General features: G+C 34.8%; 1 protein-coding gene across 1 annotated transcript in view; it reads right to left on the bottom strand.

The window, feature by feature from the left end:
* The window catches only part of NEK1 (NIMA related kinase 1), a 50,687-nt gene that overhangs the window by 36,636 nt on the left and 1,360 nt on the right, over positions 1–12,691 (bottom strand). Inside the window, 9 exon segments of the mRNA XM_019470223.1 lie at positions 3,236–3,436; positions 4,717–4,771; positions 5,847–5,933; positions 6,054–6,121; positions 6,578–6,601; positions 6,603–6,662; positions 8,232–8,329; positions 10,406–10,502; positions 10,608–10,756. Coding sequence (XP_019325768.1) covers positions 3,236–3,436; positions 4,717–4,771; positions 5,847–5,933; positions 6,054–6,121; positions 6,578–6,601; positions 6,603–6,662; positions 8,232–8,329; positions 10,406–10,502; positions 10,608–10,724 — 807 coding nt within the window. The 5' untranslated portion in view covers positions 10,725–10,756.

Here is a 12,691-nt window from a genome sequence, read left to right on the forward strand (position 1 = left end):
AGTTAGCCAACAGTATTTATGTCTGAAGCTAGAAAGAACTCCTTTTCAGATAAGTGTGCCACTCCCAGTAAGCATCTAACTAAAAGTAGTTACTCTAACTTAAATTTAAATGAATACTCAACTTTATGTATTCAATTCGGTATCACTAACATTAATATGAAGCTGGATTCAGTATTTTCAAATATTTTTGGCATAACTACTAAATTTTAAAAAAGCAGTTTAGTCTGACTTCTGGGTGGCATGTTACCTCATTTATGAACTAGCTAAGAATCTAGAATAAGGTTAATGTGAGCATCAACATAGTTTTATGCATAGTTCATTTTAGATTTCTGTAAAGCTGCCAAATTTCACTTCAAATTCTCAGACAGCTTGCATCAAAAAAATAGTCCTTTAGAAATGTTTGCAGTTTTTAGTTTCTCTATCCTTTTCAAGATGGGAAGATGACTACATATGTGGATATCTAGGAACAACACATACAGTGTGCTGTCAGGCATATCAAATTAGCATAATAAAATGTGGAAAACAGCCTTACTGGAGTAAAAAAAATGAAGTCTAGACAAAGAACATTGAAATATGAATAGGCCATCATCTCACATCACATTGAATACTGTATGTAGTTCTGAACCCAACACCTCAAAAACCATGAGGTAGAAATGAAAGAGGTTCAAAGAGGAGCAGCAAGGATAATTAAAAGTGTTGAAAAGCTTCAGTACAAAGAACAAATAAACTTGCTCTTCCACCTACAAAAAGATTACCGAGCTGTAATGTGATGGGTCTAGAATACCACGTGATTTTGCAGAGAAAGCAGGGAAACACACAAGGGCAGCAAATGGTAATACCAATATAAGAAGTGGAATACAACTGAATAGGAGGAGGAAGGTTTAGAATAAACAAAGCTGATGATTTCTGCAACAAGTAGACCACCTGTGAAATTTCTTACTGATCATAAAAGCTTACACAGGTTCAACGAGAAATCAGATAAGAATCACAGACAAGAAATCTATTGAGGACATCTAAATACCAAAGATGCTTCCTGAGCTGATGCAATTGAGACAACAAAAGATGAAGGTTGGGAGAGTATTATAGGGTAATGTCACGTAGGCTTGCCTTGTTCTTATACGCGTCCCCAGGCACTGTTTATGGCCAGTGTTCACTGCCCACAGGACATGGAGTGAGACTGCCTTTTAGCTGACCCAGCACCATGTTCTCATTTTCTAACATCCTGCTCTGAAACACCTCGCTGAATCTCAGCACTGCAACTGATGCTACCAATACAGAATATTCAAAGGATGGGAACTGCAAAGGTATTTTTTACAACAGTAGAGCTACTTGCAGACAGATAATGGCCACACTACAGACCACCTTTCTAAAGACCAAGCGTGCCAGGAATGTGTTACTTAACGTTCTGACAACAACTGACAGCAATGTTAACTGAATAGTCACTAAACCACAAGGTTTTAAGGAATAGTCATTATAGAATTTTGAACTATCCAGATTATTTTGCTTTGCTTAGAGGCTACCAGTCAGTTACAATGGATGCTGAGGAGTTAAAACTGAAAAAATCCCCGAAGAGACAAAGTGCAGAACTTAGGACTCTGCACATGACAGCAGAGAAACTTTTTTTAACCTGTACAGTCTGGCATCAAAAGATTCTGTAAGCAAGAAGTCACACATGAGAATCGCCTCCTACTAATGGTATTTCAGTGATCCTGAAGCTTTTATTTGAGTGGTAAGCTGTAACAACTGAAGTGTGGTGTTTCCATGATAACACAGCTACTGACAGAAAAGAAACATGACTCTCCAGTACCTTTCAAAAAGCTTTTTTTTTTTTTCCAAATTGATGCTAATTTAGATCCACTCTTTACTGTAACTTAGTAACTATGAAAATTAAGAAAGAAGTTATCTAAAACTGGAAGACTGTTTTCCTGTCATTTAAGAGCAGGATTTCAGCAATAGCTGCAACATGTTGAAGATGACAACTATGGAAGATCTCTTAAGCTTAGACTATGGAAAGCAGAGGACAACAGCATTAGCCATGGATGAAACCGAAAGCGAATAGGCATTACAGCTGTATCACAGAATGACCACCTCCGGCTGAATACAAATGTGCCAGCGATTGATACATTTAGTAAAAGGTGCTTTCTGGGTGTGGGGGTTTGTTGTTTTTAAGTTCAGGTAGCATCTCCAAGTCAAACATGTTAGTGATTCAGCTGGAAAAATTGTGTGCCAGCACTCACACTCAATTTAGGAGAAATTAACATCATCATCTGGAAGTAGTCTATTACTAATTATACTTTGCCTAACCCCAAATAAAAATTTCATATCCGTTCTAGCTACTGGAAATAAAATCAGATCAAACTGTTACTGTTGTAAAAGTTAGGACAACAAACTTATCTGTAAAGACTTCTGAATCTTACCTTTCATTGGGACTTTAATCTGAACTATTAGCAGTTGAAAGTCTATTTCATATACAATTGAAATTCCAATTACATATGGCCTTCTCCTGAAATTTCTTTAGTTGTGAATTAGAATCCACTAGAATTCTTTATACTCAGTGAGGTCTCCTTTTGCATTCATTTCCTCCATGTCCTTTCTCTGTCTATATTTATTTACCTCGTATCAGTACTATTAGTCACTTATTAATCTTGATCTCTTTTGATTGGATTTGTATTAAAAGTACATGAATAGATGTCAAATGATATCAACAGATTCTCAACTGAATAGTGAGCAACTTCTTTTAGGTTATAGCAAGTTCTTCTAGGTTATATACACGCGATACACTTAAACATCAAAAAATTTAAAGATTAGTTTACTTAGCAATATTTCACAGAACACACTTGCAGGCCATTCCAAATTCCAAACAAAAAAATGGATTGAAGAAATTATGATAAAGAAGTGATGCTGAAGTCATTGACAGCACCATTTTATGAAAAAATGCACATCTAAACAAATCAACATCTCGCTCATACTTCGTCACTATATAAAAAACCCACACAAAATAATGCACTTAAGAAAATGCCAATTTAAATGTTTGTGGAAACTACCAAATACTTAAGTAACGTGAGATTTTTCTTTACAGTTCGTAGTAAAACTCTTTTTTCCTCAAATGAAAGTGTCTCTATAAAAGCTCTAGGGAATACCATTACTCCAATTTCTCATGTTATATATTGACATTAGAATAAAGAAAAGTCCTATGATGTATTTAGCAAAACTAGAATTAAAACTAACTCCATACCTGTGGTGTGAGAAATTTTTCAACCCGTTTGGCTATAAAGTTTTTCTCCAATATGGAGTTTACTGACGGTCTATTCCTAGGATTCCTTTTAAATAACTGTGACAGCAGATTACGTAGGTCATAGGAGTAATGCATAGAAACAGGAGGAAAAGGTCCAGAGATTATCTTCAGTACCAAGTTCTTCATGTTACCAGCTTCAAACTGTATCACACAAGAAAGAAAACAGTTACTACGTATTACTTACTGTCTGTCCACATGTAAGGCTGCATATAAAGATGAAGAGGAAAACAAAAAAACAACACACCTTTCCTTGCCTCAACACACCAAAACAATTTTTAAAGCCATCAACAGTTTACATCAGCAGTTTAAAATAATCTGCTGCCAAGTATTCTGACTATAAACACATCATAACACAGATATTTCACATTATAGAGATATAAATTTTGCTAACAAATAATCATTTCCCTCCAGATCTAGACTGACAATGATATATAATTAAGGATACAATAATTATATAATTATCTGCTTGATCTCCTCTCCCAAACACTTTCAACCATCACATGCCCTCTGCCCTTTTTTAGCAAAGCCACATTTCAAATGAAAGAATGTAAAGCATTCACACTCATTCAGTGTAAAATCCAAAGGAATGCTTAGACTTCAGCTTAAGCTCAGGAAGCAGAGCGCACCATTTCAACTCCTTTGTACAATAAAAACAAAACAGTACATATCACCCAGCTCACAGAAAACAACCTATTGCCATCAACTCTCAGAAAGGCAACATTGTCAGCATTGCTGTCACAGAAAAGACCAAGCAATAAGAAATTACAAAAGCTTGAAATTAAATTAAATCCTTACCCCTTGAAATTTTTCTTCCAATTTTGATGTTTTCATCTTTTTTCTTTTAATAAAAAGATCTATTTTAAAAAAACAAACCAACCTAAAACCAAAAAACCACAACCAAAACAATACAGAAAAAATGTTTTTTCTTCCCTTCCTAACTGGAAAATAGATGATAAAAGATGTATTCTTCAAAACAACACACACACAAAAAGGCAACTCTTTCACCTTGGGAGTTTTTTTTCTAAGAACTATTTTGTTCTAAACAGAAATGCATTAATCCATCTGCACAAAAGCCGACAGTCCAAATTCAGATTTTCAATGAAAATGTCAAGTTTTTTGGAAAGAAAGGAACACTTTTCACAGTATTGTTCATTACAGCACCTAACAATTTTTTCAGCTAATACAGTTCATTAAAAACCTACATTGAAAGCAAAATATACAGTTTCTGGAGAGACTGGCATGAACCAAAACACAGATGGAAAATGTTGGTCAGTGGAGGAAGAGGAGATTAAAATGTTGAAGGTAATTTTAAACAGTCATCATGAAAGCCTTTCATCAACTGAAACACATTTGCATAAGATCAGGAAAAATCCCCGTTTTAAATCATTAAACTTTTACAGAAACAAGAAGTTTCTACTCACCGCATGTTTAAGTGTGCACATTTCATAGAGAACACAACCAAGGGCCCAGATATCACTAAATCAAAGAAAAATACTTAAGAATTAGTTCTAGGTATAACATTGCCATCTAACTTATATCTGTGCAGTCTATCTTTGAAAATGAAAAGGTTGAATTTAGAGTATGTACAAGCTCCCTTGTATCTTCCACACACCCCACACCCCCAACACACAAAAAAAATAATTCAACAACCAAAACTAAGGCCAACCTGAAAACCAGTTGGGGTTATTTTGGCTCCAGATTTTAATTAGACCTTTTCAACTGAACCACCCCAATCGGAGAAATTAGACAAAATATGGACAAAGGCCTTCTTTCTTTAAATGCATATATTTGCCTGAGGTCTTTGAATTAAACAAACAAAAACCCAAACAAGAACCACCACCCAGTTCAGCAAATAAAATTCTTAAAGTCCGTTTACTCTGTTTAACATTGACTTACCTTACCCTCACTCATTATAGGATTAGAGAATTTGGTTGGAATACCATTGGGTAATAAATCCCATGTTGGAGAAATTAAGGGACAAGGAACTGTAATAATTTGTATCTTTTAAGAAACCAATTGAAATTAGTATAAGGCACAACAACGGATGCAGCAGCTTAGTGAAGCATAAGACTAACTTGACGGTGACCATGTTAATTACACCAGGGACACTGTTACCAGATACAGCCTACTGCCAGGACAGCAAACATGTAAGGAAAGTATCTGTATGACTTTGTTATCTGAAGCAAGCTGAGCCACCTATCTACGCATGTGCTTAGAGAATCCAATTACTGTGTTTGTGATTTCATTCTTAACACAGTTTCACATTCATACTGCATAAATTAAGGCAGTACAACTAGTGTGTAGATAGGCAAAAGTAGAGCCATAATTAAGAACACAGCTAGATCTAGATCTTGGAGCATTAAGCTAAGCCATCTCTGCATCACATTGCTTTGTACTGCACAGACCTGCTAAGGTCCCACTTGTACAGTTCCTTCTTGGGTAAGAGATGAACTAATGGCTGTTCCATCATACGAATAGAACAGCTTTTGATTGCTAAAGAACTCACTTTCTTCTCCTTACCAAAAATGTTTAATAAAATGCTTATTAGTACCTTTTATTGTTGTAAGGTTTGTTCTGACATATTTCAGGTGACAAATAGTATGGCGTTCCTATGCAAGTGCGAGCCAACTCGGCAGTACTAAGAAAAAAATAAGAATGAATGTTAACTAGTTAACTCACATGAAGTGCACAGATTATGTCTTCCTAGATCAAAGTGATTTAGATTAAGTCAGAGAAAACAACATCAAAAAGGAGTTACCTGTTAAGAACTCTGGCGATCCCAAAGTCTCCCAGCTGTATTGTTCCATCTTTGGTTAAAAATATATTCTTGATATAGAAATTTTAAGAAGTCTGTTAATTAAAACATTCATACAATTGCACACTTTTTGTTCTCAACATGTTTTGGGAAGAATAAAGTTTTCTACCATTCAATCTCTTTGCAGTCACTAGCAATAGGGTTACTGACTACTATGAAACACCAGACTTACTCTAGTCCTACTTCATCAAAATTAAACGCTATTACACATTCTAAAATATAACCTTTTCTGCCCCCACACATAAATATATGAGTAACACTCTAGCTTCAACAAATAGCCTCACCTCTTTGTACAAGTATCATATAAAACACCTCCAGACAATTTTGAAGGAAAAAAAAAAGTGTTTCCAGTATTAGGAGTGTTTATGTAAGAAGACTATTTTCCATAATTTGCCAACTTACAGTAGCAAGGTATGAATGCAATCACTTTGGAAGTAAATTCAGTTAAAAAATAATTACCTACATACCTGTGACTTTCTGTCCCCATGCAAAGATTTTTCTATCATGTATGTGTTTTAGTGCTAAACAGATTTGTACAAACCAATCCAGAATCTATGCATAAAAGAAAATTCAACATCAGCATTTTTATCTCTGAAAGCTTCCCCAGTTACACAACTGAAGATATTATCAAATCAGTTTTGTAATTATAAAGATTTTACCTTCTTCCCACAAACCTGTCTTCTTTTATACCACAGAATAATTAAAAACATAACAGTACTGCCACTATAATGCAAACTTTTTAATGATATGCATATCATATGCATTAAAGATGCATATTACCCAAATTAGATATTAAGCCTGAGACTGCTAGTTTCATTACATATTATAAAGCTAACAGAAGTATGCAATATGAATTTGATTGGCTAAAACATTTAAGACATGGAATTTGCATCTTAAAGACTGTACTTTTGCTGTAACCAATACAACAAGTCTTCTTGCAGACAGTTAATCAACCAAGAGTCCTAAAAAGCCATACTGATGCTTGCAGAAATACTTATTTTATCATCCAGTAATTTTATGTATTTTACCTTAAAAATAGTATAAAGCAGATTTCAATGAGAAAAGCAACAAACAATATATAACTAGAAGATTATAAACAAGCCAACAAAATCCTTTTTTTTTTGTAAATTTAAAAAAAAAAATTACAATATAAAAAGAGACTAACAGCAAGAACTTTTCCATGTGAATAGTGGTTTCACATTCCTAACTTAGAGGTACATACATGTCAAAATTACAGTATAACGCAAGGTATAATTTTCACTTTTCCATTGTAAGTTCTTCTTGTAAAAGTGAGCCCAAATTAGAAAAGTGAAAAGTTTTACAATTTATATCCAAAACGTTTCATGATTACACTATTCTAAATACCATCAATAGACCTAATACACTACTAAGCCTTTCCAACCACAGGTAAATTGAGATCCTACTGGATGCAGACACAAAAGCACAGAGACATTTTATAAACAAGGAAACATATGTCAGTTCTAATCAAAAAATTGAATCCTACATAGTCTATTTTCACTTAATCAAATCTGTACATAAAATCCTCTCATTTATTCCAGATTCTCCCACAGTAGAAATTACTTTAGAACCAGTATCACAGAAAAAGAAAATCTGCTGGTATACTTCCAAAACAATATTAAATTTTTTCTAATGGAAAAATAAATTTTTGAATGATGTAAACTCATATTGCTGTATTTCGTATTATTATATTGACAAAGTATGTTATTTTATACTTCTGATAAGTGAAAATCAGTATTACAAAACAAAAATCCTGTGCCATTATATCTTTAAAAAGAAAATAATTTCAAAGGCTTAAAAATATTCATGTTGTCCTTCAGTATTTTTCATTTCTCAGATTTGGTTTACTTCGCAAGAGATCCAACTTTTTTTACAGCATCTTACACATACAGACAAAACCCCAATTAACATAACCAGGATTTCCAAATAAATTTTCTTTTTTTTTTTTTTTTTTTTTTGGTTGGTGACTGATGGCAACGAGAATCACAATTTGAGAACCTCCTTTTAGATTAAGCCACCATATCTATCAAACTGAACCAAAATAATTTAAAACTCATGAAAAAGTATCATGCAACAAAACACTATAGCAGCAGTTGCTGTTACCTGATCTTCAGAGGACAAGATTCCTTTCTGAGCATTTATTTTTTTAAATAGGTCTCCTCCTTCACAGTAATCCATCACTATGTACAGACAGCCATTTTCTGTAAAATAAAACACAAAGTATTTCAAAAAGAAAAAAGAGAGACCCATCTTTAACACAACTTCCTGAGCATCTTCACCGCAGTCACAGAAAAAGCAACAAAAAATTAACCTTTTCACATGCAGCTTCAGATATCATTTATTAGTCCTTTTTTCAAACTTCAAGCAAAAATGCTTTTATTATTTTGAGTTTCACAACGTAAGTTTCTCATTTCTGGTAACATTGGACTATTTTGATATGGGGGGGGGGGGGGGAGAAAGACATCTGCTGAACCAATGCCTCGAAATGGGGTTCAAAACCTCTATGAAATTAAAGGTGTCACTTTGGTTTTATATTGCATTCATATTCTCCAACCTGCTTTCAAACATCCTATAGATCCCCTACCCTAAAAATAGAGATCTTAAGTTCTAATTCAGGTGGTTGCCTCTATTTGCCTAATTCTTTCTCGGAGTTTTACCTGGACAAGATATTACTCACACTACATGCAAGAACGTGACAAATATCAGTTCTCATACCAGACATACAGTTCATTTCAGAGACTGAAGAACAGCAACAAAACTTCCAGCAGACAATGACAGATGGAAACAATTATTTTCTCATTTTTGAATGATATTTGGGGAGACTTCCAAAAGTCCTATGCAAGTTTCCCCTAGGAGGTATGAACATACATAATACATTCCATACAAAGTTACAGTTTTGTTCCCCAATGCAATCTTGTCCAGTTACTGATGAAAAAAGAGATTAGGCAGAAGCAAATTGCAAGTTATCAAAACCACAAGAACTACACTACTCACATATTAGGCATGATTTTGCGAAGAGCTGAATAAATGCATAAAATCAATCACATGCTGCTCAAAAGAAAAACTCTTATTTTATGAAAAAGTTAGTCATAGCACTTAAAAAGCTCTAAATAGGTCAAAAAAAAAATCATCTAAGTCACTTAAATTTCACTCCTGCAAAATGCTTTGTCTTTCAAAACATCAAACCCAGGATTTTTCTGTTGTGCTTACAGCTGTTTGTATCTTGGTTAAGTTTTATAATCAGTATTATTTTAAAAGATGATCCTAGGAGTCTGGATTTCTTGCAGACCTGTTGCTGAAATAATTATCTCTAATAAACCAAATCAGTATGTTCAAAGTCAATGTGCTTTAGCAATAAAGATGCAATACGAAATCTTGTGAACTACCGATTACAGGATCTACCTTGTAAGAAGAACAAAGAAAAAAAGCAGTTTTAAAGAACAAGCTTCTATTACAGAGAAGACAGAAGCGTGAATTTATAAATCAGACGACTATGGCTGTGTAAAATGACTATGGCACAAAATTCTAATTTAATGAATAGAAAAAATAAAAGTCCCCAATCAAAAGACGTATGAAAGTCATCAGAAAGGAAGGAAAGGAGAAGAGAGCAGTGTTCCTAAACAGTATCTCAAAAAATACTTAGGTTTTTTAATAGTATTTCAACTTATATGATAGGCTTTTAGAATCTTTTATCCGTTCTGCTCATTTCCCAAGACATTTACTGTGAAAACAATGTGGAATTATATTTCTCCTTCCTTCATAGCTTGATGAAGCAAACAGTCCCATCTATTTTTCCAGCTCTGAAAGCAATGATATGATTGCAATTACTGAAAACTGCATTTTAAGACAATAGACTTTGAGATAAAATTGCTCTTGCTAGGTTATCAATACCCCAATTTAGACCATACTCATATTTAACATACACAAGCATTCAAGTCATTAGGGTACACACAAGTATTTCAGGAGACGTACACTCTGGAGAAACAACAGAACATAACCCTTTCATTTAGGCATTAACAAAAACTGTTGCATGTAACGAAGAGACATGAGTATTTCTGTTTAATTATTGCACTTTTTTTTAATTACTATTATTTTTAAATGTGCAGGGGAATTGTGAAAAAAATACAACCAAAAAGAACTGAAGCAAGTAATAAAAGTATGAAAAAGACGGATTAAAGAGAGGCAACACACTGAGTTTTAAACTACATGCAGTAAGTAGTGCACAGACAATCACTTACTATAATTACTTCAGGTTCTACTGTATTAATTAATCTTACCTTCAAATGACTCCCTATACAGGACAATATTCGGATGTTTCATGTTAGCCAATACAGCAACTTCTCTCCTTGATTCTTCTCTCTCCTTATTTGACATCTTCAGAAGGAAAATAATGATTTTTGAGAACAGGATTACAAAAGAATACAAAAAATACAAAAGAATACAAAAAGAATGGATCAGTAATTAATAATAATTACTCACCTTAGAGATGTTTATTTCTTTAATAACATACTGTTGGCCATTTTCTTTTGCTTTAACAAGAATTGCTTTCCCAAAGGATCCTTCTCCAATCTTTCGCACTTTAATATATTTATCCATAGTTATCTTCTTAAGGCATCCTTATTCAAGTACTAGGCAAAAAACCCACAAAACAGATTTAGTTAGCCATACTTAGTCATCTAGCCTGTCAGGTCATGTCACTTTTTTTTTTTTTTTTTTTTTTTTTTAAACAAAAAATGTACATCCATTTGTCTCCTCAGTTGCATCACATGCTTTGTAGCTTTTCTGTAAATCATCTACTTAGTCTCAATTCTATTTTGGTACAGTTGTCTCACTTGGTGTAGAAAACGGGCTGCATTGCTAAAACCGGTTTAATCTTTCACCTTGACAGACAGTATAAAAAAGGATGTGTTTTATCTTTAAATAAAGCAAGTAGTCAGTGCCATAACTTCTGATTCAGCTAGCATGCAAACATCATATAGAGCTATAGCACCTGGTTAACAATCTTTCATTCAACTTTACTTGGAAGAACTACAATAGTAGGGGGGGAAAAGTTCCTACATGTTGTTTCTTAAGAAGCACTAAATCCAGTATTTTGGAAGTTAGTCACTATAATGAAGCCAAAAATAGACTGAACTCAAGAGATCGCCATCAAGTTTAGAATCATTATTCAATACAGAAAGGTGTGACCTTAATTCTGACTGAAAACTTAGCTAATTTATTTTTCCATGTGGCACAGAAAATAAATTCATTACAAAATGGTGCAAATCAGTATTTTTAATGTACTACCTGGCCACTTAGACTACCTTTTGAGATTAAACAGATTACTCAGCTGAACGTTGATGGTGTTTAAGGTTCTATATTAAAAAACACTTTGGCAAAAATAAGACATTAGTGAGCTGCATGTGAAAGGTATGGCAATATAGAGAAAGTGTCAGAACAGCAAAGAGAATTGGCAAAACAAAGACCAAAGTGATAAACATCAGACCAAATTCATGGTGGATGAAAAGGTCATCTTTTCTACAGTAGAAAGAACTTCCATACCCTGAGGAAGTTTCTGTAGGCTGAAAAAAACAAAAGGTTCCTAAGCTTTTCTGCATCCAAGCCTCACTTGAGAGCACTAACAGCATTTGTGCTTTGCTGTACCCAGCTTGCTTCCAACAAGAGACCCCATTAACTTAGATCCATACTTCACACACACCTCAGGTGAGGCTCTTCCTGATTTGGGATCATTTTTTTGTCACAGAATTACCATGCACCAGACTCTGCTAAAGAGTCTCAGGAAGATGAAGGACCCACATCATGGAGGCAGACTAAAATGAATAAGCTTGGTTAGTATAGCAAGACAAAACACAAGAGAACTGAAGTAATCTTTTCTGCAAAATAGGAGGTGGAGAAACAACCAGGACTAAGGGTAACTACCAGGAGAGAGAAAAAGCGAGAATGACAGGCCTGCAATGTCTTGGTGGGGTTTTTTTTGCCTTGAAGTACAGAAAGATAGTTTAGTGTGAAGATGCACCTCTAAAAAAAGCAAGACTCAGTATTAACATCAATATTCTCTTTTGGGCAATGGTAAAACATAGCAGGTAGGACACAATTTTAACGTCACATGGCTTTACTAAATTCTCTTGCTATGCCTACTTCATGAAACAAGCTATGCTGTACTACAGCTAAACCAGCTGCATTAGGCATAGCTTAGGGCTCCTACTGCATGCTGTTCTATGCAAATATAAACAATCAATAAGCAGCCTGTGGGCGAGAAGGTACAGATCGGTCAAAGACGGGACATAATTTTGTACGAGTTAGACGGCTTACTTTTACCAGTGGCATGGGAAATACGAGTCTTGAGAAAGGACCTCAGCGCTAACAGGGCGTTGGCTTTCCAAGCCCTAGGCAAGAAGTCATTTTACCCATCGCGGACACGCACCAAAGCGGCTTGTGCGCCGGGGAACGAGTCACACCCCGAGATAGACCGACCGACCGCCGGGCGCGGAGAGGCGCCGGGGAACGAGGCACACCCCGAGATAGACCGACCGACGACCGACCGCGGAGAGGAGGCGACAAAC

This window comes from Aptenodytes forsteri, unplaced genomic scaffold (assembly GCF_000699145.1).
Source record: "Aptenodytes forsteri isolate BGI_AS27 unplaced genomic scaffold, ASM69914v1 Scaffold13, whole genome shotgun sequence".
NCBI classification, from domain to species: domain Eukaryota; kingdom Metazoa; phylum Chordata; class Aves; order Sphenisciformes; family Spheniscidae; genus Aptenodytes; species Aptenodytes forsteri.